General features: G+C 43.1%; 1 protein-coding gene across 2 annotated transcripts in view; it reads left to right on the forward strand.

Moving 5' to 3' along the window:
- KATNIP (katanin interacting protein) overlaps positions 1-26,012 on the forward strand; it is a 379,833-nt gene that overhangs the window by 187,260 nt on the left and 166,561 nt on the right. For both annotated transcript variants that reach the window (XM_075317875.1, XM_075317876.1), the window contains exons 18-19: positions 20,375-20,450; positions 22,970-23,147. In XM_075317875.1, coding sequence (XP_075173990.1) covers positions 20,375-20,450; positions 22,970-23,147 — 254 coding nt within the window. The remainder of the gene's footprint in view (positions 1-20,374; positions 20,451-22,969; positions 23,148-26,012) is intronic.

The following is a 26,012-nucleotide window of genomic DNA, read 5'->3' on the forward strand; positions in this document are numbered from 1 at the left end:
TCTTTACAAACTTATCAGAAAATGCTGTGGCTTTTGCCTGCATAAACCGCAATCTTATGCAATAAGTGTAGAGAAAGACATGAACCGCACATCCAAAAATCACACTTTGGTCTAATGCTGCTAGGCAGAAATTTATATACCTGAGCATGAGGTTCTTGGTTTAACATTCTGATCAGACTGTATAACCACCGCAGCAATGGCCGCCGCACAGCACCCATGTGAAAGAAGCTGACAGACTCCCCTTTCACAAGCTCACACTGTGTGAACTGAGAGCAAAAGGCAGAACCCCTCCTTGCAGTCTCCTGCTAATTAAAAATGCCTGTGCCAAATCAAAGGAGTGCTGATCCAGTTCAGGTATATCAATTTTTGCCTAGCGACATGAGATTAAAGTATGATTTTTGGGTGTGCGGTTCATGTCTTCCTCTACAGCTATTGCATATTGCATTGTCTGTCCCCCTCTGTTTTTTTTTTTACTTGAACCAGCACTCCTCCCATTTGGCAAAGGTCTTTTTAATTAGCAGGAAGCTGCAAGGAGGGGTTCTGCCTTTTGTTCTCAGTTCACACACTGAGATTGTGGAAGGTGAGTCGGCCAGCTCCTTTCACATGAGTGCCGGTGCTGTGTGCCAGCCATTGCTGTGGTAGTTTTGTGTCAGTGGGGCGGTGTGGCCTGCAGCCATGGGGGCTCAGCTTTGCAGTATGGTTGTTGTGAGGCACCAAGTCACCTGCCCTGCTGGTGCACTGTCGCTGTAGCGGTGGTTGACACGTGGCGCCGCACCTTTAAGGCTTAAAATAAGTTAGGGACACACTCCGAGGTCGCCGTGACGTGGCAGTGGTCTTCATACTGTCTGATCAGAATGTTAAACAAAGAACCTCATATTCAGGTATATAAGTTTTTGCCAAGCAGCATGAGATCAAAGTATGATTTTTGGAGGTGCGGTTCATGTCTTGCTCTACAGTTATTGCACACAGCAAACTAATGTTATACCTTTCTTCCTTTTCGGTTATGATTGGGGACACATTCGTTTGGACAGATTGTATTTTCTTACAATTTAAACTGCTTCATCCAAATTGATTGGTGGAGGTCTGACCGCTAGATTGGCATGTTAATCTTCATTAAAATTGAGTGGCAGTGCGCATGCTTGACCACTGCTCCATTCATTCTCTATGGAGCTGCTGGAAACACTTGAGCACAGCGCTTGGCAGCCCCAAGGCATGTGAATGGTGGGAGTCAGGCGAGCTCACCGTCGCTCCATTCTAACAGGGGAAAAGTATCCCAATCTGAGGATTGATGTGAGCTTTTTCATTAAGATTCCTAATGATCTTGAAGTTATCATGCATTGTACAGACAGATGATAACTTGTCTTCATTTGAGAACCCTTTTAAAAACAAAGGCCAGCCACTGAGGCTAATACGTTCTCTTCAATATTTATATAGTTTATCAAGTTGGTTGAGGATACACCAGATCTGACATTGTCATTTATCTTTTTCTTTTCTGAACCATAAATCACTGTGCAAAAACTTTAGTGGAAAACCTCTTAAACACTTGAATGTTATGGACACATACGACAGGGAGAAATGGTTTACGTGTGTTAGTGGTTACTAGAGATGAGCAAACCTGAACGGTAAGGGTTGGGGTTTGTACCGAACACAGACTTGAAAAAAACAAACAAACCCAGTGTCCGAGTTCGGAGATCAGGTGCTGTACGCATGATAACCACTCAGTCGAGCGGCGGGGTGCTTGGCTACTCTCTGTACTTGGCTCAGTGCGAGCTGTATGCAGTGTCTGTATGACAGTCACTGGGGGTAAAAGCAATGTTTTCGAATGAAGGGAGTCCAAAAAAACACACCGCCCTCCCTACCCCAGAAGTGGTCTATTTATGGCTGGCTATATGTTGGTGGCATGCCAACCTGCCCAATTTTTTACATCTATTAGGGTACAGGTCAAGTCCAGCTCCAGAAGTGAACTTTATCTGGCCAAACCTGACAATCCCAAACTTCCATTGGTCTGCTCATTTCTAATGGATACCTTTAATTAGTGTTTTGGGGTGTTTTTTTAGATCCCTCGATATGCAGTTTGCAGCCTGATCCAAGTTTCAGAGTTTTAGATCACTTCTCTGGCAGTGTCTCTCCCACCAATATAAGCTCGAAGTGAAGGCTTATATGTATCCAGGGTGCTACTGTCCTCATTAGCTCATGCAGCACAGCTTCTATCCTGCACTGATTTCCATTTCCATATGCTTTTCTTCATTTCAGTAGCTTGTTTTCTCTGCTCTCCCTGAGATATTTTCTCTACCCTCCATACTATAGAAATCTGTGTACAACCCTGTCCATACTGCTATCGCTAGCTCTTAGACAAGTGCGGAGAGTAATTAGAGCTGTCAGAACCAATTCCATAGCTCTGATGTATTTGTAACACTTTTCATAAGCAGGCCGCTAGATAAGAGACTTCCAGTCCCTCTACAGAAGCAACATGATAGAAAATGATTCATGAAGACTATTTAGAAAGTTGCTTTGTATTTCGGAATCAAATGAGCCATAAAAAAACAATGTCTGCTATCCACATGAAAATGAAGTGGACTGTCTTGAGCTAGTGGATGTCACATTGAGCCATTTTCCTATGGTAACGTGTCGTAAAAGAACTGAGAGCAATGCTGTAGAAGTGACTGAATAGATCCTATATGCCGGTGGAAGAGAATAGGAAGCCTCTGTATACAGCTGACTTCGCTGTGTGAAAAGCTCTCCTGTGCTCCCTTCAGCCACGTGTGGTGCATATATTCTCGCTTCTCTGCCTTTGATGGCCGCGCTGATGGTGATCAGGTGCAGGGTTCACACTGAAGGCACAGCTCAGCTGCGGACAGACTGAAAGGCTCCTTACACAAATGCCAGCAGTACGGATTTCTTACAGACCCTTACACTATCTTGTATAACCGCAGCAATACATAAATATAACTTCTTTAGCAGGGGATATATAGATGGCATGGGTAACGGCTTGATTTTTCTCTTTACCTTTTGGGAGAAGTCTGGTCACAGAGCGGTACATACCTGCCATTTCTAATTCTAAATTGCATTGGATATCCCACCTTTATAGTATAAGATTTATTTTTTTTTTACCAAATACCTCAATATGTCGCTAGAAATAAAACAGTTTGAGGGGCATCTAAACTTATTTGATACCTAGATACCTTATAGCACCATGAGAACACCAAGAATTCTGCTGTAATTTACCAACCCACAAGGGAGGAAGCTCTGCGCCATTTATAGGGCCTATTTAACGTACAGGATCAGGACATTTTAAAGGCTATGGACACCTTAACAAGGGAAAAAAATATTTTTACATTTGTTAGTACAACTTTTTTTTAGTCAAGGTAAACGCTAAGTTATAGGCTGCAGACTCCATTACCTTTCATTTCCAAATTGCTTGGTATGCAGGTTGCAGCCCGCTCCTCCTTTCCAGCTTTTCTTTTTTGGGACTATTCCTCCGTCAGTGCTTGAAGGATGTGTGTGTTCAGGATTTTTATCCATATAGCTTCTTTCTATACTGTTTTTTTTTTTCCTTTGTAGACCTGTTCTCTCTAGTGGAGACAACAATGATGCTGGGGACTGTTGGCGTCCCCCCAACTCACGCTATCCTGGCTGCTCTCCCTCTCCCCCACAAACTGGCTTGCATGTTCTTTCTTCTTTATCTACAGTCTGTGTGATTTTGACTTCTTTGATTATGTGAATGCAACAGCACTGCTAGTAAAGTGATGATGTCAGTAAAGGGCTTGTTCACACTGTTTTTTGTTTAGCCAAGAGAAGTCCCAATGTCGATGGTAAACGTGTCCTTCAAGTGAGTGATTGAACAATGTATCACTCATGGTGGAATGTGTAGTCCTGTATGGTGGATTTACCACAAGGAAGAGGACTTTTTCTTTTATACACAATCTGCCAAGTATTCCGTGAAATTACTGCTGCTTAAAGGGGTTTTCCAGGTTTGGAATGAAAGTCTGTGTTCAATCTATGTGACTGTAAACTTTTGAATCCTCAGTGTGCTGACCACATGCTGTCAGGATTCTTTGGTGTAACAGCGAGATTGCATACTCCCGGCCACCCTCAGACTAGATGTGTTAAGCCTCACTCCATTCAAGTCAATTGAATGAGTCTGTGCATGTCTAGTCAACATGTGACCGCTTGTATACAAGTTTCATACTACTTGTGGTCATGACACCACCCAATCTCACCTTTGTCGCTGGAGAATCCAGACAGAGTTCCGAGTGCGCACTGTGAGGATTCAAAAGTCTACGTTCTGTGAAGAGTGACTGCAGGCTTTCATCTCAAACCTTAACAACCCCTCTAAAGAAATAGCCCAATTCCACAACAGGAGGTTAGTGATGCAGATGATGTTGTTGACGTGTGGCTGCAAGGTTTTGGTGATGGCCGGTAGATATTGTGCTCCTCTCCTATTCTCTATTGAAGGCATTTCTTGGAAACAATTTTCATGTCCGCAAGAAATCAAATGTGTTAAATGTGAATTCCAGTTAAAAGGGTAAGTTAATGAAAAGCTGTTATTACCTTTCCCTGGGATAAATGATAACTGATTGATCGGTAGGGCCCTACCGCTGGAAGCTGCACCAATCTGCAGAGTGGAGCTGCAGAGCTCTACTGGGCTTCTGGGAATAGCCAAGTGCAGCACTCGATAGCCGCATATGTAGTAAAGAGTGCAGTGGTTGAGCATGTGTACTGCCGCTCTATTCTAATGGCAATTAAAATAACTCATTTTGTTGACCAGACAACCCCTTTAAAAGGGTTGTCCTGTACTTGGAAAACCCCTTCTCATTTGCCATGTTTGTCCCCATTAAAACAAAAAGATCTTCTACTTCCCTCCAGTGCCGTCATTGACCGCACTTGCTCTCCCGGGGCTCATGTGAGGCTGTTAAGTCATGCAAGCCCCTTGCCCAATCACCGCCTGCTTCCATCTCCCCACCTCCAGTCATATAAGTAACCCACAGGAAGTGAGCGCTGCGGCTGGTCATTCCCTTCCGAAGGCGACAAGAGGGAAGCCGACGGTGATTGGGCATGGGGCTCGGGTGACGTCACAAGAGCACATGAGCCCTGGAAACTGCTCACCCCGGTTGAAACGCGCAGGCATGGGAGAGGAGTATAATTTTTTTCATTTTAATGGGGGCAAACATGGGAAATAGGAAGGGGTTGCTTTAGCAGTGGACAACCCCTGTAAGTAAAGGCCAACTGACCACAGCTTATTGTATCTTAACCATCACTTGGCTCTGGCATTATATACTTAGCGGACTTAAAGGGGTGAATTTATTGTGCTTACCTTAGCATAAGAAAAGTTGAGTTTTTAGTACTTATGAAGTATATAATTCTATATATACAAGGGGCAAGAATATATTTGTTGTACTCCTTGATTTCAGTATCTTTCTGGTTACTTAATTTAGAAATATTCTATTTTTCTTCCAATTCTGTTTTGCTATTGAGTGAAATTACCAATCACAGGCAGCATGATATTCTCTCCTACATTTTGGAACATAATATATATTTTTTGCCCAGTAATTGCATTTATTCTCAATAAATCCCAAACCTCTAAAATAATGTTATTGCCCTTTCGCAGTGATTTGTATCTGAAGTAGTTTGTCGTTTAATTTTACTATTTTTCTTTTCCTCAATGAGGTTTTTATAGCCTGATGATCACTAGTCAGACCTTCAGATATTATGGCAGTTGCTTGCCAAGTTGTTCGTTTTTTGATATGCAAATGACCCTTCCTTAGTTGCGAGGTTGTATCGGTACATGCCAGCTGTCTTTTTGTTTCAGATGTAGTCAGGGTGAAAGAAGCAGCTGTATCTCAAGTCACATTTTAAATAATGGAGTAGAAATCTGCATTTGCATTTTCCAATAATATTTTGATTTGTAGCAGAACATAAGTGCAATATATTTAACCCCATTCAAAGCTTTCGGTTCAGCTTGGTTATTTTATCTAATTATACGTGGTACACAAAATATTAAAGGGGTTGTCCACGTTCAGGAAAATTTGACCCCAGCCCAATGTTGGATCCCTGCCGCTGCTTCTGTGTCAGCAATGTAGCTGCAACAGTGATGTCACGTCAACCTCTGTCATCAGCGCTGTAGCCAATCACTGAGCTCTGCGGCTCCTGCTGTCTGACATAGAAGAACAAAGCAAAAGATCAGGTTAGTAGATTTTTAATTGGGAGGGCGAGGCATAAGAGAGAATGTCAGTATTAGGTACTCATCTTAATAGATAGTGATAGAATAGGCATAATAGTGTTTTAAAGGGGTGTCATTGATGATGTCACACGGAGATTTGAACAAACTTTGTCAACTGCCATGACTGCATTGAACTTCAGATAGCAGATTCTGACACTCCATCTGATGGTTTCTCTCGTGTCTGGGATCAACACAGGCAGGCTCTGGTGTGCTGATTCATAGACAGGATAGCAAGGGTTAATCTCTACTAGTTTTGCTTGCTCCTTTAATCATATGTTGTGACAATGGGAATAAAAGAGATCCGGGTTTAATGCTGCACTAGAAACGACATGAGTCCAAAGGTGTGTAATGAAATCCTTTTTTCTTTATTTCTGCAGGTCAACGTGTTTCAAAGACATATCCGTCTTCTTCATCAGGACAAAAGAAACAATATATTGTTTCTTTTGTCCTGATGAAGAAGACGGATATATCTTTGAAACGCGTTGATCTGCAAAAATAACGAAAAAAGTATTTCATTACAGACCTTTGGATTCATGTGGTTTCTAGCGCAGAATTAAACCGGATCTCTTTTATTCCCATTGTATTAACCCTTTCTTCGGGGCTGCTGCTGACCACCATTTGATATATGTGTATATAGGAGTTGTGCCTGACACAACTTCAGCAGGTGAATGTGCCTTTGGCATCTTATTTGTGAAATCTCATACCTGGTAAGACCCTATGTGCGCTTTCCCTTCCACAGACAAATAATCATATGTTGTGGGGAGACTAATCACATCTGCTCCCAACCTAATTATACTGTTGGAATCCTTCTACCCATGTCAGCTATAGTTTATTTTGTGTTGGTGTGTGAGGTGTGGTGTCCCAGACTCTCTGGGGAAAGTAGTGTTTAGAGGTGCTTTTTGCTTTGTGACGTGTTATGAATCAGCGCCGCCGTAACTGCAAGCAGCCTGCTGCGGTTCCTGCTACGTCCAGGCGCCGGCCGCCATTTTTGGCCGTGCCACGGGTCGTCCAGCTGGCTGCTTATTCCTCCAAGTCTAAAGGACCTGTCACAAACAGAGATAAATCTTTGGCAGATCTGTGGTTGCAGTGAAATTGTGGACAATTAGTGCCAGGTTTGTGGCTGTGTACAAATAGAACAATATGTCCATGATTTCACTGCAACCACAGATCTGCCAAAGATTTATCTCTGTGTGTGACAGGGCCTTTAGTGTGGAAAGGCGGCTAGGGCGCATGCGCTTGCCGATTTGACCCAGCCAGAGCCTAAGTCTAGTGTTTCGCCTACTGAGCATGCTCACGCACTTAGTGCATTGGAGGCTAAGTCCGGTAGGGACTTCAAAGGGCATGTCCGTGAGGTGGCAGGCCCTGATAGGCCAGAGGGCATCAGGTGTCCTGATGACGTGGCCACTCCGGACTGGCTCGCGGAGGCCCGCCTCTATCACCTGGCACCCCACCATTGGTCATCAGACGATGACTGGTGAGGTGTTTGAGGCGGTGCTGCCATTGTGTCATCAGTGACATGGCGGTTCCGGATAGGCCGCTGTTGACGTCAATGATGATGTGGCACTTCGCAATTGGGCCCCTGGAGGCGCCAATGTGGCTCACCCTGGGTTTGGGGTGGACCCTAGGTGATAAAAATGACTGCATAAAGCATGGAGGCGCGCGGTCTTCATGTATGCTCGGACGTAGCACACCTCCATGCATAGGGCCTCATTGCGGCCATAGCCTTAGGTCTGGAAGCGGTAGGTAGGGTTAGGCGTCCGCTGCCTGTCATGCCAAGATTTGTGGCTCGGCATGTTAGGGGCAGGTTCCGCGCTTCCCTCCTACCATCTAGTTCTGCTTGAACAGCCCAGTGGAGTTAACTGGGCTGCGGCTGCTGCGCCTACTGTCCTGGGTGTGTCCCCTACGCACACAGAGGGTACCCCAGGACCTCTGTGGCATAGGGACAGCTTAGGAGCCCCGGTTTCCCCGCTAACTCACAGTCATCATGACAGATGTCCTATCATTAGGATAGGTCACAAAGTCTGATCCGTGGGGTTGTGAAACCAGGCACACCTGCTGATTCGCTGTTTTTTCTGCCACCGCTGGCTGGAACTACTCAGTTGTGCAGCTGCACAGCATAGCTCCATATACAGAATAGTGGCCGTGACCAGATACTGCATATCTGCACCCTTCCCCTAATGATTTGAATAAGGGGAGGATATGCAGTACCTAGCTGTGGCCACTATACAGTTGATAGAGCTGTTCAGCGCTGCAACTGAGTTGTTTTGGCCAGCGGCAGCACCAAGCACAGCTGATTGGCGGGGGGTGCCAGGTGTCGCTACCCCAACGATCAGATACTGGTGACCTATCCTAAGGATAGGTAATCAATGTTAAAGTCCTGGACAACCCTTTTTACCTTTGTAGAAAAATAGAAGAGTGCTGCTATTACTTAAATCCATTTGGTCTCAAGGTGCCAACCTCACTGGAGATGTAGGATATAGAAACTTCATCACCAGTGGATTAACGAGAACCAAACTATGGAGGTGCAATCATCCCAAGGAAGGAACTTCTATTCTTCGTTTACCCTGTTGGTATTTTTCACCTAACAACTCCTAGGTACTAGGACCCACAATCAAGTTTCCAGAAAGCAAAATGTTGGCAAAAAATAAACCACTAACATTTATATAGTGTAAAATAGTGCCCCATCTGCATCATTAATACAGTGACAGCTTGTTTTTTTACTTTCATATTACATTACATTATTTCTATAACATTAACGGATGATGTATTGGAAAATTGGGAAAAAATTTGCGGTGAAATTTCGAAGAAAAACCTTATGGCATTCTGCAAGTTATTTCTTGAATTGTCTTTATGGCGTTCAATAGGCAATAAAAATGACCTGGCAGTATGATTCTATGGGACAGTACATATTTGATAGGAGATTACAGATGCTGCTCATTAATTTCTATGGAGAGAAGCTGGAGGCAGACACAGACATTCTGCTGCAAGTTCTCCTAAAACCGCAGTTACACTCCAAATAATGGGGGGGGGGACAGTTGCTTTTTTCTGAAACCAGTAGTGCTTTCATTTTTACATTGATCATGCAGTTCAATGTTTTGTTTTGTTTTGTTTGGGGGAGGGGGGGTGACTTTTTTTTTTTTTACTTGTACTATATTGGGGTAGCTTCTTATGGCATTTTTTTAGTGGAGTTGCAGTTCCCAAAAAACCCACAATTCTGCCATTTTAATTTTTTTATGGCTTTTACTGTACATGTTAATTTCATATTTTGATAGGTCTGACTGTTAGACACAGCAATGCCTGATTGTTGTTTTTTTTTAATTTTTTTTATTTTTTTTTAATGGGGAAAAGTGATTTAAACTTTTTTTATTTTTAAAATATTTTTTTCCTTTTGTATTCCCCATGGGGAGTTGAACGTGTTTGTCTAATTACTTGTTCCATATCCTACAGTACCATAGTATTGCTGGACATAGACAAAACCACAGTCCTCATATGAAGCCCAGCCTGGTCTAGATGGAGTATCGTCACATTAGGCTCCCAACTGCCACAGCAATCCATCGGCACCCCGTTACCGTATTGCGGTGGGGCCAATGGGCTCATGGAATCTGAAATTGGCATCTGCTGGTTATGACATGGGCCCACCTGCTGAGCCGTCATACATGGGGACCTGATATTGTAAACCCCAGAAATAGCCAAGCGGTTAACTCGCCAATCCTATAAACTATGAATGGGGTGGAGGCTGAGCATGCGCACTTTCATTCCATTCAAGACAAGGATGTGGAGCCTCATTCTTGGTGTTCGAAAGCCAATCTTAGCATCTCATGAATTGAGGATAACTTTTTTATTTTTGAGAATAACACTTTAAGTATTGAGCTTATTTTATTTGCATATCTCTGATATAGGCATTTTTGGTTTTGGTGTCTATGATTAAAGCCTTAACTATAATAATGTATGGGAATAAGAATATTTAGTGTAACACGTTTTAATTATAAACATTATTTTATTATACAATAGAACACATTACTTGCCTGTGAAATAAAAATCTAATTCCTCATAAAACAATTGAAACCAAAAGATTCAATATATTAATTTATTAAATTGCACTTAATGCTGCCTGTATTACTGGCTGTCAAAGGTAATGTAAAATATAATTATGTATTGGTGAAATCTTTATTGCGCATTATGGGATCATTACTAGATTAAGCCTTTCTTATTACAGTTTTTTTTTAAATGTACTTTCTACTTTCCATTGACTGCCCTCTGATGCTTCCTAAAGGGAACATCCACTTACAATGCTCTCACTATTGTCAAAAAAATATATTGTATCAGAAGGTTTGTAACATTTTTATCGCCTCTGATTTACAAATTCTTCTACTATAACCCAAACCCCTTTCATCACTACCTGGTTTAAGCTGCTTTCACACATCCGGCTTGAGCTGTGCGGCTCAATCCGGCTGTGCAAGCTATGCAACGGATGCGGTGAAAACACCGCATCCTTTGCATAAGTTTTTCCCATGCGGCCCGTCCGGTTTTTGCCGCTTGCGGCATGCTACTGAGCATGCGCAGTGGCAAAAACCGCATGTGGCGGCTGGATGCGGTTTTTGCCGCATCGCGCCGCATCCGGCCGCCATAGGCATGCATTGAAAACTGCGCCGCATCGGTCGGATGCGGCGCGATATGGTTTTCTTTGCCGCACGAAAAAACGTGCCAGGCAACGTTCCATCCGGCCGCCGCATCGGCTAAATTAAAAACCGGATGGAACGCAAGGCCATGCGGCACAATGCGGCACTAATTAAAGTCTATGCAGGAAAATCGCAACCGGCAGCAAAAAAAAACGGTTGCGATTTTCCTGCAAAGTGCCGGATTGTGCCGCATTGCAGAAACCGGAGGTGTGAAAGCAGCCTTAAACTCCAAAATGTTACAGCACCCGAATAAAAAAAACCATAAGGGGAATTCCCCGTTAAAATTTAGCTTTTAGTAATATCAGTAAAAGGTAAAGTGACCAAAAAACACACACAAAAGAAAAATGATAGGGTATATACTGACAATAGCCAGGTGGGAGGTAGAAAATAGAAGAACACTGGCCCTAATTGGCCCTAAAGTGTCTCCCTACCTGGCAATGGAGGGTATGACGTCCTAGGGTTGTGACGCCCCATTCAACTACGGGAAACCCTCACTAGCCCTATTAAACAATGGGACACCCTCAGTAGCCCTTAAACAGACCCCTTGGAGCACTACCAGCGACTAAACACCCAGTGCGATCTGGATTAAATGGGTTGCCACATTTTGCTAAATTAATTTTAAAAACTAGGCAGAAATCAAGCACTACTAACTGGTACCTGTGCAAATCTTCTTTTACTTTATTGAATTGATCCATAAAACCTTACAGAAACAAAGATGGAAAATTTAAAGACTGACGCGTTTCGAGTGTATTGATTAACCAATGATTAAGAGTGCATAATGCACTCAACTCGTCAGTTTATAAATTCTTCATCCTTTTTTCGGTGTGGTTTTTATGGATTAATTCAATAAAGTAAAATAAGGTTTTTATAGCTACAGGTTAGTAATGCTGGATCGTAATGCTGGATTTCTGCCTTGTTGTGTTTATACTGAGCTGCACCAGCTGATCCGAGCACCTTCCGGTCTATGGTGATTTCGGCTTCCTTGATTCTCAGGCGGGTGAGCTCTATAACTTCTTGTTTTGATATTCTAAATTTAAAACAAGCACCGTTGCTATTTACCTCTTATTAAAAATCCTTTCTTTTCTCAAAAACCGTGGGATATTTTAATTTTATAATTTACAGCTGATTATTCTGTGGTGGCCATTTTCCTAGGCAAGAAGCCTATGCGTGTAATTTGTTTGTTTTACAGCTTGCAAATTCTGCTCTGCGGCTTGCCGGCTTACTGCACTGCTTCTGTGCTCCTCTGATGGTGCACAGGCAAATCTTACCTTGCAGTCTTGAAGATTGTGAAGTTTGGGCCAGCATCTCAGCCATTATGGTGTCCCAAACTGTCAATCTTCGGGAGCACATCATCCCCCAGCACACTAGATGTTGCGAGGCAGGGGAGCGATGCACTCCTAAATATATATAGAACACCAGACAAATCCTTAATACTTGTTAAAATATCTGACACATTCTAAGAAATTCATTATTGATTTGAACAGTCCTTTGTTTAGGATATGTCATATTTCCAGCATGAGAAATCCCAGAGTAGTACTGAATACATCTGAGGCCTATAACAGTTTCGGCTGACAACTGTCTGTGATGTGTCAGATCCGGTTGATGGGAAAACTGCTCAATTAATTTAGAAATCTGAAGGATATCAGAGAAAGACCATTTTAAGATAAGAAAAACAGATGTTAAACAATTATTTTTATGGTTTTATGGGTTATGACAACATTTGCTTTCCTATAAAGGACAGTTATAGTCATGGCTGAAAGTGTTGACACCCTTGCAATTGTTCCAGAAATTGGAAATATTTCTCACAGAAAATTACCCATGTTTTGTCATACACATATTTATTTTCTTTGTGTGTATTGCAATAACATATGAAAAATCTGAGTAAAAAAATGACAAATTGGACATACTTTAACGCAGAACCTCAAAAATGTGCCCAACAAAATTGTTGGTACCTTTCCAGAATTGTGGGTAAACCATTTTGTTTCAAGGATGTGATGTTCATTCATATTTACCTATGGCAAGTAACAGGTAAGGGCAATATGAAAATCACATCTGAAACCAGATAAAAAGGGGAGAGGTTGATGCAATCTTTGCATTGTGTGTCTGTGTGTGCCACACTAATCATGGAGAACAGAAAGAGACGAAGAGAACTGTCTGAGGAGCTGAGAACCGAAATTGTTGAAAAATATCAACAATCACAAGGTTACATTTCACTGTATCTGCAATAATCTCCAACCAACAATAGATGTTTCCACTGTCTAGCATAAATTAAAGTTTTGCTTAAAATATAACTTATATTGAGGACTATTAGGCGGGCTTTGCACATTACGACATCGCATGCCGATGCTGCGATGTCGAGCGCGATAGTCCCCACCCGCGTCGTACGTGCGATATCTTGTGATAGCTGCCATAGCGAACATTATCGCTATGGCAGCTTCACATGCACTCACCTGTCCTGCGATGTCGCTCTGGCCGGCGAACTGCCTCCTTCCTAAGGGGGCGAGTCGTGCGGCGTCACAGCGACGTCACACGGCAGGCGGCCAATAGCAACGGAGGGGCGGAGATGAGCAGGATGTAAACATCCCGCCCACCTCCTTCCTTCTCATAGCAGCCGGGACGCAGGTAAGGTGATGTTCCTCGCTCCTGCGCTCCTGCGGCTTTACACACAGCGATGTGTGCTGCCGCAGGAACGAGGAACATCGTACCTGTCGCTGCATCGGCATTATGGAAATGTCGGAGACTACACCGATGATACGATAATGACGCTTTTGCACTCGTTCATCGTAACAAAAAGGTTTTACACACTACGACATCGCAAGTGACGCCGGATGTACGTCACTTTCGATTTGATCCCACCGACATCGCACCTGTGATTTCGTAGTGTGCAAAGCCGGCCTTAAAGTAATCCCCTTTAGTGCCCTATGTGGGGCACCACTAACAATAAAGACGTGCCATGCGCACCTTAGTGTATAAGAAAAATTCTTAAATAAATAAATCTTTATTTTTATATAGCGCTAACATTCCGCAGCGCTTTGCATACACCAGGAACACTGTCCCCATTGTGGATCACAATCTAATTTCCTTATCTGTATGTCTTTGGAGTGTGGGAGGAAAACGGAGAACCCGGAGGAAACCCACGCAAACACTGGGAGAACCTACAAACTCCTTGCAGATGTTGTCCTTGGTGGGATTCGAAGCCAGGACCCCAGTGCTGCAAGACTGTAGTACTAACCACTAAGCCACTGTGCAGCCCACCAAGAGGGCATTGAGGGCATAGCACATTGAGCACGGGCACTTTGGTTGCACCACACTGGGTTTCACTGCATGCAGCAGCATGTTTTATTAGCCATTGCTAGATCCCTGGCCTATGCTATGAGGATGGACATCCGCAGCAGTGAGACACATCAAGACTGAACTATCACAATAGTCCTCTTGGTTCATTAAATAGGGACTATAATAGTCTGTGGATCACATGCTAGTGAGACATATTGATACATCTATGCACATTTACTTGTGGGGTATATTAATTGCTTACACTTATCCGTTGTAGTGCAGGCGGAGAACTATTTTCTCGTTGCTACTTATGTTAGCTAGGCCAATTCAGACATTTAGGATATTGATCTAAGATAGGATCTAGCTTGGCTGACCTACTGTCAAAATATGTGCATTTTTTTCTACACTATAAGGCACGCAAGGCACGTCTTTATTGTTAGTGGTGCCCCACATAGAGCACTATAGGTGATTATTTTAATAGTACTCAATAAAAGTTATATTTTAAGCAAAAGTCCAATTTATGCTGGACAGTAAAACAATCTCAAGGTTACAAGTCCATCTTGAGACATCTTGTTGTTCCTTTGTCCACAGTGCACAATGTAACGAACATATTTACAAACCATGGCACTGTAGCTAATCTCTCTGCACGTGGATGGCAGAGAAAAATTAATGAAAGCCTGCAACACAGGATAGTCCAGATGGTGAATAAGCAGCTCCAATCAAGTTCCAAAGAAATTCAAGGAGTCCTGTAGGCTCAGGAAGCATCAGTGTCAGCGCAAACTATCCGTTGACATTTGAGTGAAATTACAGTTAGGTCCAGAAATATTTGGACAGTGACACAATTTTCGCGAGTTGGCCTCTGCATGCCACCACATTGGATTTGAAATGAAACCTCTACAACAGAATTCAAGTGCAGATTGTAACGTTTAATTTCAAGGTTTAAACAAAAATATCTGATAGAAATTGTAGGAATTGTACACATTTCTTTACAAACACTCCACATTTTAGGAGGTCAAAAGTAATTGGACAAATAAACCAAACCCAAACAAAATATTTGTATTTTCAATATTTTGTTGCGAATCCTTTGGAGGCAATCACTGCCTTAAGTCTGGAACCCATGGACATCACCAAACGCTGGGTTTCCTCCTTCTTATTGCTTTGCCAGGCCTTTACAGCCGCAGCCTTCAGGTCTTGCTTGTTTGTGGGTCTTTCCATCTTAAGTCTGTATTTGAGCAAGTGAAATGCATGCTCAATTGGGTTAAGATCTGGTGATTGACTTGGCCATTGCAGAATGTTCCACTTTTTTGCACTCATGAACTCCTGGGTAGCTTTGGCTGTATGCTTGGGGTCATTGTCCATCTGTACTATGAAGCGCCGTCCGATCAAGTTTGCGGCATCTGGCTGAATCTGGGCTGAAAGTATATCCCGGTACACTTCAGAATTCATCCGGCTACTCTTGTCTGCTGTTATGTCATCAATAAACACAAGTGACCCAGTGCCATTGGAAGCCATGCATGCCCATGCCATCATGTTGCCTCCACCATGTTTTACAGAGGATGTGGTGTGCCTTGGATCATGTGCCGTTCCCTTTCTTCTCCAAACTTTTTTCTTCCCATCATTCTGGTACAGGTTGATCTTTGTCTCATCTGTCCATAGAATACTTTTCCAGAACTGAGCTGGCTTCATGAGGTGTTTTTCAGCAAATTTAACTCTGGCGTGTCTATTTTTGGAATTGATGAATGGTTTGCATCTAGATGTGAACCCTTTGTATTTACTTTCATGGAGTCTTCTCTTTACAGTTGACTTAGAGACAGATACACCTACTTCACTGAGAGTGTTCTGGACTTCAGTTGATGTTGTGAACGGGTTCTTCTTCACCAAAGAAAGTATGCGGCGATCATCCACCACTGTTGTCATCCGTGGACGCCCAGGCCTTTTTGAGTTCCCAAGCTCACCAGTCAATTCCTTTTTTCTCAGAATGTACCCGACTTGATTTTGCTACTCCAAGCATGTCTGCTATCTCTCTGATGGATTTTTTTTCTTTTTTTTTCAGCCTCAGGATGTTCTGCTTCACCTCAATTAAGAGTTCCTTAGACCGCATGTTGTCTGGTCACAGCAACAGCTTCCAAATGCAAAACCACACACCTGTAATCAACCCCAGACCTTTTAACTACTTCATTGATTACAGGTTAACGAGGGAGACGCCTTCAGAGTTAATTGCAGCCCTTAGAGTCCCTTGTCCAATTACATTTGGTCCCTTGAAAAAGAGGAGGCTATGCATTACAGAGCTATGATTCCTAAACCCTTTCTCCGATTTGGATGTGAAAACTCTCATATTGCAGCTGGGAGTGTGCACTTTCAGCCCATATTATATATATAATTGTATTTCTGAACATGTTTTTGTAAACAGCTAAAATAACAAAACTTGTGTCACTGTCCAAATATTTCTGGACCTAACTGTAAATGCTATGGCAGGAGACCCAGGAGGACACCATTCATGACAGAGCAACATAAAAAAAGCTAGACTGCAGTTTGCCAAAAAGTGCGTGAGTAAGTCAAAATCCTTCTGGTAAAGCGTCTTGTGGAGAGATGAGACCAAGAGAGATCTTTTTGGTAAAGCACATCATTCTACTGTTTTACCAAAAAATGAATGGGACGTACAAAGAAAATAACACAGAACTTACAGTCAAATATGGTGGAGGATCAAAGTGTTTTCGGGTTGTTTTGTTGCTTCTGTCACTAGATGCCTTGACTTTGGGTAAGGCATCATGAAATCTGAAGACTACCAAAGGATTTTGGTTTACAATGTAGTGCCCAGTGTCAGAAATATGGATTTGCTTCCTAGGTCACGAGTCTTCCAGCAGGACAATGACCCCAAAGATACTTCAAGAAGCACCCAGAAATTGATGTAAACAAAGTGCTGGAGAGTTCTTAAGTGGCAGCAATGCGTCCAAATCTAAATCCCATTGAACACCTGTGGAGAGATCTTAAAATTGCCGTTGGGAGAAGGTACCCTTCAAATATAAGAGACCTAGAGTAGGGATGAGCGGACCCATGGAAGTTCAATTTAGCGGGTTCAGCCAGACTTTAGATAAATGAGGTAACATGAACAAGTAACAGCAAAGAAGGGGGAGCGGTGGGGGAGAGCTCAACGGACGATGGCCGTTTCACGCCGACTAGGCGCTTCCACGGGTCCACTTCAAGTGAGTGCCCCATGACTTCTACCTCTTTTGGAATCTGCATCTAATCCTTGGACTACACACGGAGTGAGCACCGCCAGTCCCAACAAGACATAGACTCCACGGGACCTCTGTAAGTACACCTCCTCCTGTTTGCAGTGTGGTGCCGCCATCTAGTGCATTTTCTTTTTTCCTTGCTGGACTTTAGATAAAGTTTGGTTTGGGACCCGTACTTGACCTGCACCCCAATAGAAATCACTAATTGGGCAGTTCGGGTCTTCGTCCACATTCAGCCAGCCATAAACAGATCACTTCCAGGGGCAAGTGGGTAAGGTTTTTTCAATTTTTTTTTTTTGGTGGGTGGACACTACATCCAATCACACTGTTGTTACCCCCAGTGTGAGCTGTTCACTACAAGTTGCTCGCACTGGGTTAAGCACCAAGTGTACCTGAGCACTGGTTTGCATACGTAAAGCACCCAAACCCTTTTTTTTTGTTTTTTTTTTTTTTGTAAAATCAATGTTTGGTATGAACACCGAACTGCAGGTTCACTCATCTCTAACCTAGAGCAGTTTGCAAGAGAAAAGTGGTGCAAAATTCCAGTTGGGAGGTGTAAGAAGCTTGTTGATGGTTATAGGAAATGACTAATTGCAGTTTATTTCAAAGGGGGTTCAACCAAACTTTAAACTGAGGAAGCCAATAATTTTGTCTGGCCATTTTTGGAATTTTGTTTGAAATTTATGTCCAATAATGTATATAACAACGTGTAATTGCAGTGATTTTCTGGGAGAAATATTTCATTTTCTGGAAGAATTTCAAGGGTAATAACGTTTTTTGCCATGACTGTTTTACTTATACAGAGGAAATTTGAGAAAATATTTGGTAGCTGTTTTTCTCACTGCTGGTACCACCCCAATCACTAGAGAAGAGTCCCAATCCCCTGTTCATTCCCACTGTTTTTGGAGATTCCATGAACCTGCTTTGTTGACTAATTGGACTGCCACTCCATTTAAAGGGGTTATTCGGCACTTCTCATTTTACCATCAGAGGCTAGCAGTGCCAAAGACATTATATAAAGAGATGTGTGTATAGTCATCAGGGATCTATTATCTATTCTGATGAACAAGACACGTGCATGATATGTGTTAATTTTGCCCATATCTCGGAAGGAAAACTAACCACCTGTGATACAGAAGTCTGCAACTGGATTAATGTCGAAGGAAGCTATTTAAACAGCATAGTGGTCAATCTGTCCAACTCCGTTTTATATTCATGAAGGGAAGAAAGGCACATAAACGGGGAGCACATCCAAATTATATAAAAAGTATAACCTTTATTGTGACAAAGATTAAAAACATTAAAACCAGAAAACACACCCAAAAATGGACCAGAATAAAACAACCCCCCACATGCAAACCACAATGTGATAATTGCCCAAGAAAGCAATACAATTAGATCGTATTACATCAATATATGCAAAATCTTATATACAATTATACGTCCTCAGAGAACAATAATATAAACCCAGTCCAGCCATATATATGTATATAGACATATCAACATCAATGAATAAATATTAAATAAGAATAAATGGATGGACTACTCAGAGGAAGAGATATGGTTGTACCAAATAACTGACCGGAAGGTACTGCAATTACCCTGCAATTTTTAGAATAAGGGGAAATCTGTGGTCAAGAGGTCATGATACAAATGCCGAAGAGCCTCCCATATGAGATCCACAGATGAAGACCACTCTGTGAGAAAAGAAGAACAAGAGGACAAGCATGGGGGGGAATAAGAAAAACTTTTTTAAAACTTTGTTTTAAAGACATTAAATGGAGTGGCCATGTGTAAGGCCGCTTTCACATTGCGTTTTCTACGTTCGGGTGTCCGCCTGCAGAAAATGTATATGCTCGACAATGGTGCAAGACAGATCATACGCTGACTTCGTCTGCTCTATTATAGTCAATGGCCCCGTCAGCATATGTGTCCGAAATGCATTTTGCTGGGTGGGGGAGGGGAGTTTGGACAGATGCCTGACGGTACCAGTGAACGTAGGTGAAAACGCAATGTGAAAGCGGCCTAATTGTGACCATGTCACCCCATTTATCTTCCAGCCACAGTAAGGAAGCACATGGGACCATGTGATCACAAAGTTTCCAGGGCTTGGGGGGTTCTAGCATTTATCACCTATTGTTTTGAAAGACATTATAAGAACTTTGTGGGAATCCGATTTAGGCAATGTCCACTTTCTCTTTACTACTCTTCATTAAAAAAAAGTGTAGCATGCAGCCCTCTCCTATGTAATGAAAAATAAAAACAAAAACACTTTATGGACTCCTGATTCACTGTCATCGTTAATCTTTCAAATAGATGATATGTATTCTGCCCTGCTCTCATCTGTTCGGAATCCTGTGAAAATGAGAACCTTGATCCTAGTGTAAACAAAAACTAAAAGAATATCCCATAAATATCACATCCATGGTTTTTTTTTTTCCCCATTTTCCTTCTGACAGTTTTTTGCTCTAACTTTCTCGGTATTATAAACAAATATTCCAGCACATCTGGATAGTGAAGAATGCAAATCTTCTTTTATTTCATATGTGCGGCAATCATAAAATCCATAAAATCCACAATGGCTTGCTCTCCCCAAATAGGCAACGCGTTTCGAACAAACAGTTCTTTATCAAGCCTTTGGCTTTGGCTTGACAAAGAACTTTTTGTTCGAAGTGCGTTGCCTGTTCGGGGAGCGCAGGTTATTGTGGATTTTATGGATTTTATGATTGCTGCACGTGTGAAATAAAAGATTTGTATTTTTTTTCTTTATCTGTATGTGCTGGTCTATTTACTTATATTATTGAGTAAACCACCGTGCATCGGGGAACATAATCTGCAGACTATGTGAGCTGACCGCATTTACTTACATTTTATAACTTTCTTAATATACATTATATACATTAGAATTGATAAATTGTATAGAAGTAATAGGTTTTTTATCAGCTTTATTTCCTTTGTTTTTATAGACTTCCGATCAGAAGGCTATAGCTCCGGTTTCTCCTAATCTCCACAGTAATATACCTGGAATATATACTGGGAAATGTAAGTATATGGGATAAAACGTGTAATAGTATAAAGGGAAACATTTTGTACAGTGTTGTTAATATCCTTTCACATGATAATAGTTTATTTAGTATTCTCATTTCCATATGCCTTCTTTGCTTCTTCTTGGAATCCACTTGCTGTGTCGTCATTGTTGAGAGGTTTATTGATTTGCAATTCGACTTTTTCAATTTAATAGTCTATGGCTGAGATCTTGTGGCTTCCGATTAAGACCATTGTTGGCAGAATATATAAAATTACTGAAACATACAGGTCTGCAAAGGCCGGACAATTCAAAGATTGGTTAAGCTGGTACTGCCCCATAAAATTGTAGCTAATTCTATCCCTGTCAAAATTTAAAGGGATCATGTCATCTAATTGTCTCATCTAATTGTCTCATCTAAATGTTAAAATTGCAAAGATTTTGTAAAAACAAGCAACTGTACAATTTTCCAATTATTAAAAAATCCTGTGTGTTCTTAAGGCTTAGAAAGAATTTTAATGGTATAGTTTACACTTTGTTAGCAAGGTTTCTAGCCACGGTAGAGAGCTCACTTGCAAGATTTTTTTCGACACAGCTTACAAGCATCAGATTGCTTTACTTGGCCAGCTTTAAAGCTCCTATGCTTTTCCGATGCTGCAAATGCAAAGCTGGTCTCCGTAGAAGCATTGGAAAATACAGAGCATTTTGGCCTGCGGCTTGGCTATGGAGACGACCAAAACAGTCAAGTCATTAGGAGTAGAGATGTCCAAACCCGTGGAAGTTTGGTTCGGTCGGTTCAGCCAGACTACATAAGTTTGGTTTGGGACTCAGACTTGACTTGAATCCCAATGGAAATCACTAATTGGGCAGATTGGGTCTCAGCCCACATGCAGCCTGCCATAAACAGAACACTTCCGGGTGCGGATGGACTGGGCTTTTCATTTTTTTTATTTTTGGTGCACACTAGATCAGCTCATGCTGTTGTTGCCCCCAGTGTGAGCCGTTCAAACACTGTAAGCATCTCGCACTAGGCAGAGCACTGAACGTATCCAATTACAGTGATGCTCACATTAGTGGTTTGCATACGTAAAGCACCCGAACGTTGTGTTTTGGGAAAAGTCTGTGTTCGGTCCGAACACCAAACCTCAGGTTAGCTCATCTCTAATCAGGAGTGCAAGCCAGAAGATTGAAAGAGAGACCATTACTTTAAGAAGCCACCTGCTATAGGGTGCTTCAGAATAATCATTTTCCTTTTAGTAATTTAGTTTATATAATTAGTTTTTTTTTTTTATTTCCAAAAAAGTGCCCAGTTCTTCCATAGACAGTATGAACCTTTTTCATTTATAGACTAAAAGTTATGTGCACTTCTCTCTTGGTCAGTTGTGGCAATATATTGATGGTTAAATAATAAAATGGGATCTACCGATAGACCTAAGGGCGGCTTTGCACACTACGACATCGCAGGTGCGATGTCGGTGGGGTCAAATTGAAAGTGACGCACATCCGGCATCGCATGCGACATCGTAGTGTGTAAAGCCTAGATGATACGATTAACGAGCGCAAAATCGTCGTAATCGTATCATCGGTGCAGCGTCGGCGTAATCCATAATTACGCTGACGCGACGGTCCGATGTTGTTCCTCGTTCCTGCGGCAGCACACATCGCTGTGTGTGAAGCCGCAGGAGCGAGGAACATCTCCTACCGGCGTCACCGCGGCTTCCGTAGGATATGCAGAAGGAAGGAGGTGGGCGGGATGTTTACATCCTGCTCATCTCCGCCCCTCCGCCGCTATTGGCCGCCTGCCGTGTGACGTCACTATGACGCCGCGCGACCCGCCCCCTTAGGAAGGAGGCGGGTCGCCGGCCAGAGCGGCGGTCGCAGGGCAGGTGAGTGCGTGTGAAGCTGGCGTAGCGATAATTTTCGCTACGCCAGCTATCACACGATATCGTACCTGCGACGGGGGCAGGGACTATCGCGTGCTACATCGCAGCATCGGCTTGCGATGTCGCAACATGCAAAGCCCGCCTCAGAGTAGGAACCTGGAGATCTTGATGTTCTGTTACAAAGCTGCTTTTTTTTTGTGTCATCAGTCAAGTGGAAAATATTGTTTTATCATATAGGACATGTTCGTTAGTAAATCATAAAGGGTCATGTGAGTCTCAATCAGTGCTGTTGTTTGATGTGGATACCACAAATTTTCTAATAACTTATATACTTTCTTAGTGTTGAGGATATGGGAAGCAGCACAGTCCTCTGTGTTGATGGCATGGCTGAGTAATAGATATTGGAGTACTGAGGTATCTGAAAACATGTAATGGGAACATTTTGGAACAGCCTTCTTTGTTCATGCCAGTTTACTATTCCTGGTCTGCTGACTTTCTGAAAAGTAGATTCAATACTGAAAAAGCTTAAATAAAGTCTCCCTAATTAAGTGAATAGAAGATACCCAAGGGCTTGTCTTATTTTTACATATTTGAATTTGTTTTCTCTTTAGGATATGTTGCTATACTGTGATATTATTACTGTATTTTTTTAGGTCTTCAATTAAATTTTACTATGACGTGGGGAGATCTGCATTACCTTGGTCTTACCGGACTAGAAATTGTGGGGTCCGATGGTGAAGCGTTGCCTCTTGGTATGAATATTATGACTGCCTCACCTTCAGATCTCAGTGCGCTTCCTGAATACCACGATGACAGCAGAACTTTAGACAAGTATGTTTCAGTCATGGTTTATCTTGTGATCAATATTATACTATCATCAGACTTTAATACTCTAAATATTTGATTGAGGAGTAGAGTGAGTAAGGATTGTCATGTGTTATGGTGATCCAATATAAGGCCAGAGTCACACTTGCAAGTGAATTGCGCGAGTCTCACATCGCATCACCCGGCACGGCCGCACACTCTCAGGAGCGAGTTGGGTGCATGTGTATGAGACACTCGTATCCGGAGAGAGTGTGCGACCATGCTGGGTAATGCAAATCGAGACTCGCGCAATTCACTTGCAAGTGTGACTCCAGCCTAACCCAAGTTTTACCATTTTTTTCAGAAGGTGTCACATGACCGAGCATTAGTTAGTAGAGATGAGCGAACCGGTCGCGGTTCGGCTCGAGGTCGGTTCGCCGAACGGAGGTCCCGTTCGAGTTCGGTTCGTCGAACGTTCGACGAACCGAACTCGAACTGCATAGGAAACAATGGCAGGCAATCACAAACACATAAAAACACCTAAAAAACACCCTCAAAGGTGTCCAAAAGGTGACAAACAACTCACAACACAACACAAACACATGGGAAAGTGACAAGGACATATACTCATGCGAAAACAAAAGAGCTGGACAAGGAAAAAGAGGAGGAGACACAGATATATGAGTATATGCAAGGAAACATCGATGCCACTACTGTGCAACTTGAGCCCTGCTCATTTTAGGCTTCCAATCTGGATAAATTGCCTGAGCTTGCCACGTACGCCTTGGGGATCTTGTCGTGTCCTGCAGCCAGCGTTCTCTCGGAACCTGTCTTCAGTGCTGCTGGGGGTCTGCTGGCAGATAAGCACACGTGTCTGTCCACTGACAATGTGGACATGGCTCTCAGAGGACTTTTCTTCCCCTGGGTCAGCCAGGGGAGGCGAAAGGCACGCGTATTTTTGAGAGTGCTTCATGCAAAGCATCTTTTTCATTTTGAAAAGGGGGGTCAACTGATGCCAGTCAAGTGGGGTGTGTGTGACCCAATTAGTGGCAACGAGGGAGACTGTGGTTGGAGTCCCCTCGCTGTGTTTCTAAAAGAACCAAGATGAACAAGTCATGGCTCTCAGAGGACTTTTCTTCCCCTGGGTCATCCAGGGGACGGGAAAGGCACGCATATTTTTGAGAGTGCTTCATGCAAAGCATCTGTTTCATTTTGAAAAGGGGATCAAGTGATGCCAGTCAAGTGGGGTGTGTGTGGCCCAATTAGTGGCAACGAGGGAGACTGTGGTTGGAGTCCCCTCGCTGTGTTTCTAAAAGAACCAAAATGAACAAATCATGGCTCTCAGAGGACTTTTCTTCCCCTGGGTCATCCAGGGGAGGTGAAAGGCACGCGTATTTTTGAGAGTGCTTCATGCAAAACATCTGTTTCATTTTGAAAAGGGGGATCAAGTGATGCCAGTCAAGTGGGGTGTGTGTGGCCCAATTAGTGGCAACGAGGGAGACTGTGGTTGGAGTCCCCTCGCTGTGTTTCTAAAAGAACCAAAATGAACAAATCATGGCTCTCAGAGGACTTTTCTTCCCCTGGGTCATCATGGGGAGGCGAAAGGCACGCGTATTTTTGAGAGTGCTTCATGCAAAACATCTGTTTCATTTTGAAAAGGGGGATCAAGTGGGGTGTGTGTGGGCCAGTTAGTGGCAACGAGGGAGACTGTGGTTGGAGTCCCCTCGCTGTGTTTCTAAAAGAACCAAAATGAACAAATCATGGCTCTCAGAGGACTTTTCTTCCCCTGGGTCATCCAGGGGAGGCGAAAGGCACGCGTATTTTTGAGAGTGCTTCATGCAAAGCATCTTTTTCATTTTGAAAAGGGGGGTCAACTGATGCCAGTCAAGTGGGGTGTGTGTGGCCCAATTAGTGGCAACGAGGGAGACTGTGGTTGGAGTCCCCTCGCTGTGTTTCTAAAAGAACCAAGATGAACAAGTCATGGCTCTCAGAGGACTTTTCTTCCCCTGGGTCATCCAGGGGATGCGAAAGGCACGCGTATTTTTGAGAGTGCTTCATGCAAAGCATCTGTTTCATTTTGAAAAGGGGGATCAAGTGATGCCAGTCAAGTGGGGTGTGTGTGGCCCAATTATTGGCAACGAGGGAGACTGTGGTTGGCGTCCCCTCGCTGTGTTTTACATGATTTTCGAAGGGCATGACATGCCTAAGAGGTTGAGTTTCATCATCTGCAACTTGTTGGCAACAGAAAGGCTGTCTTTACACCCTTTTGAGACCGAGGATTTTCGAGACCTTATGCCCATTGCAGTGCCCCAAGAGCCGATGGCCAGTCGTCACTCCTTCTCCAAGAAAAGCGTGCCCGCGCTACCACAGCAGGTCGCACACAACCTCACCGATTCCTTGAGAAACTCTGTGTGTGACAGGGTGCATTTCACCACAGATACTTGGACCAGTAAGCATGGACAGGATAGTTACATGTTGCTGACTGGGCACTGGGTAACTATGGTGAGAGATGGAGAAGGGTTTGCTGTACAAGTCTTGCTGTCCCCACGACTTGTGTGTCAATCCTTCCTCTGTATGTACAAGTTCCTCCACTGCTTCTGCCTTTTTAACCTCGTGTGGGTCCTCCACCTCGGCCCAAACCCTGTGTGGTCAGGCCACCCTTCCTTGTAACTGCGCCCAAGGAATCCCACACACCTCCTTACTATGCTGGCAGCAGAGCTCAAGGCCATCAGGCGGTCAAATGTTTACTTTGAAATGTAGGGGAAATGTGAGACACCGCTGAGGAATTGTGGACGGTTAGCTCTGGAGAGTGAGACCAAGTTTCATCAATGGTTGTCTACACTCAACCAGCAGTCAGGGAAGGTCGGGTGCGACAATGATGCAAACCAGTCT

The sequence above is a fragment of the Anomaloglossus baeobatrachus genome, chromosome 7 (assembly GCF_048569485.1).
Source record: "Anomaloglossus baeobatrachus isolate aAnoBae1 chromosome 7, aAnoBae1.hap1, whole genome shotgun sequence".
Lineage (NCBI taxonomy): Eukaryota > Metazoa > Chordata > Amphibia > Anura > Aromobatidae > Anomaloglossus > Anomaloglossus baeobatrachus.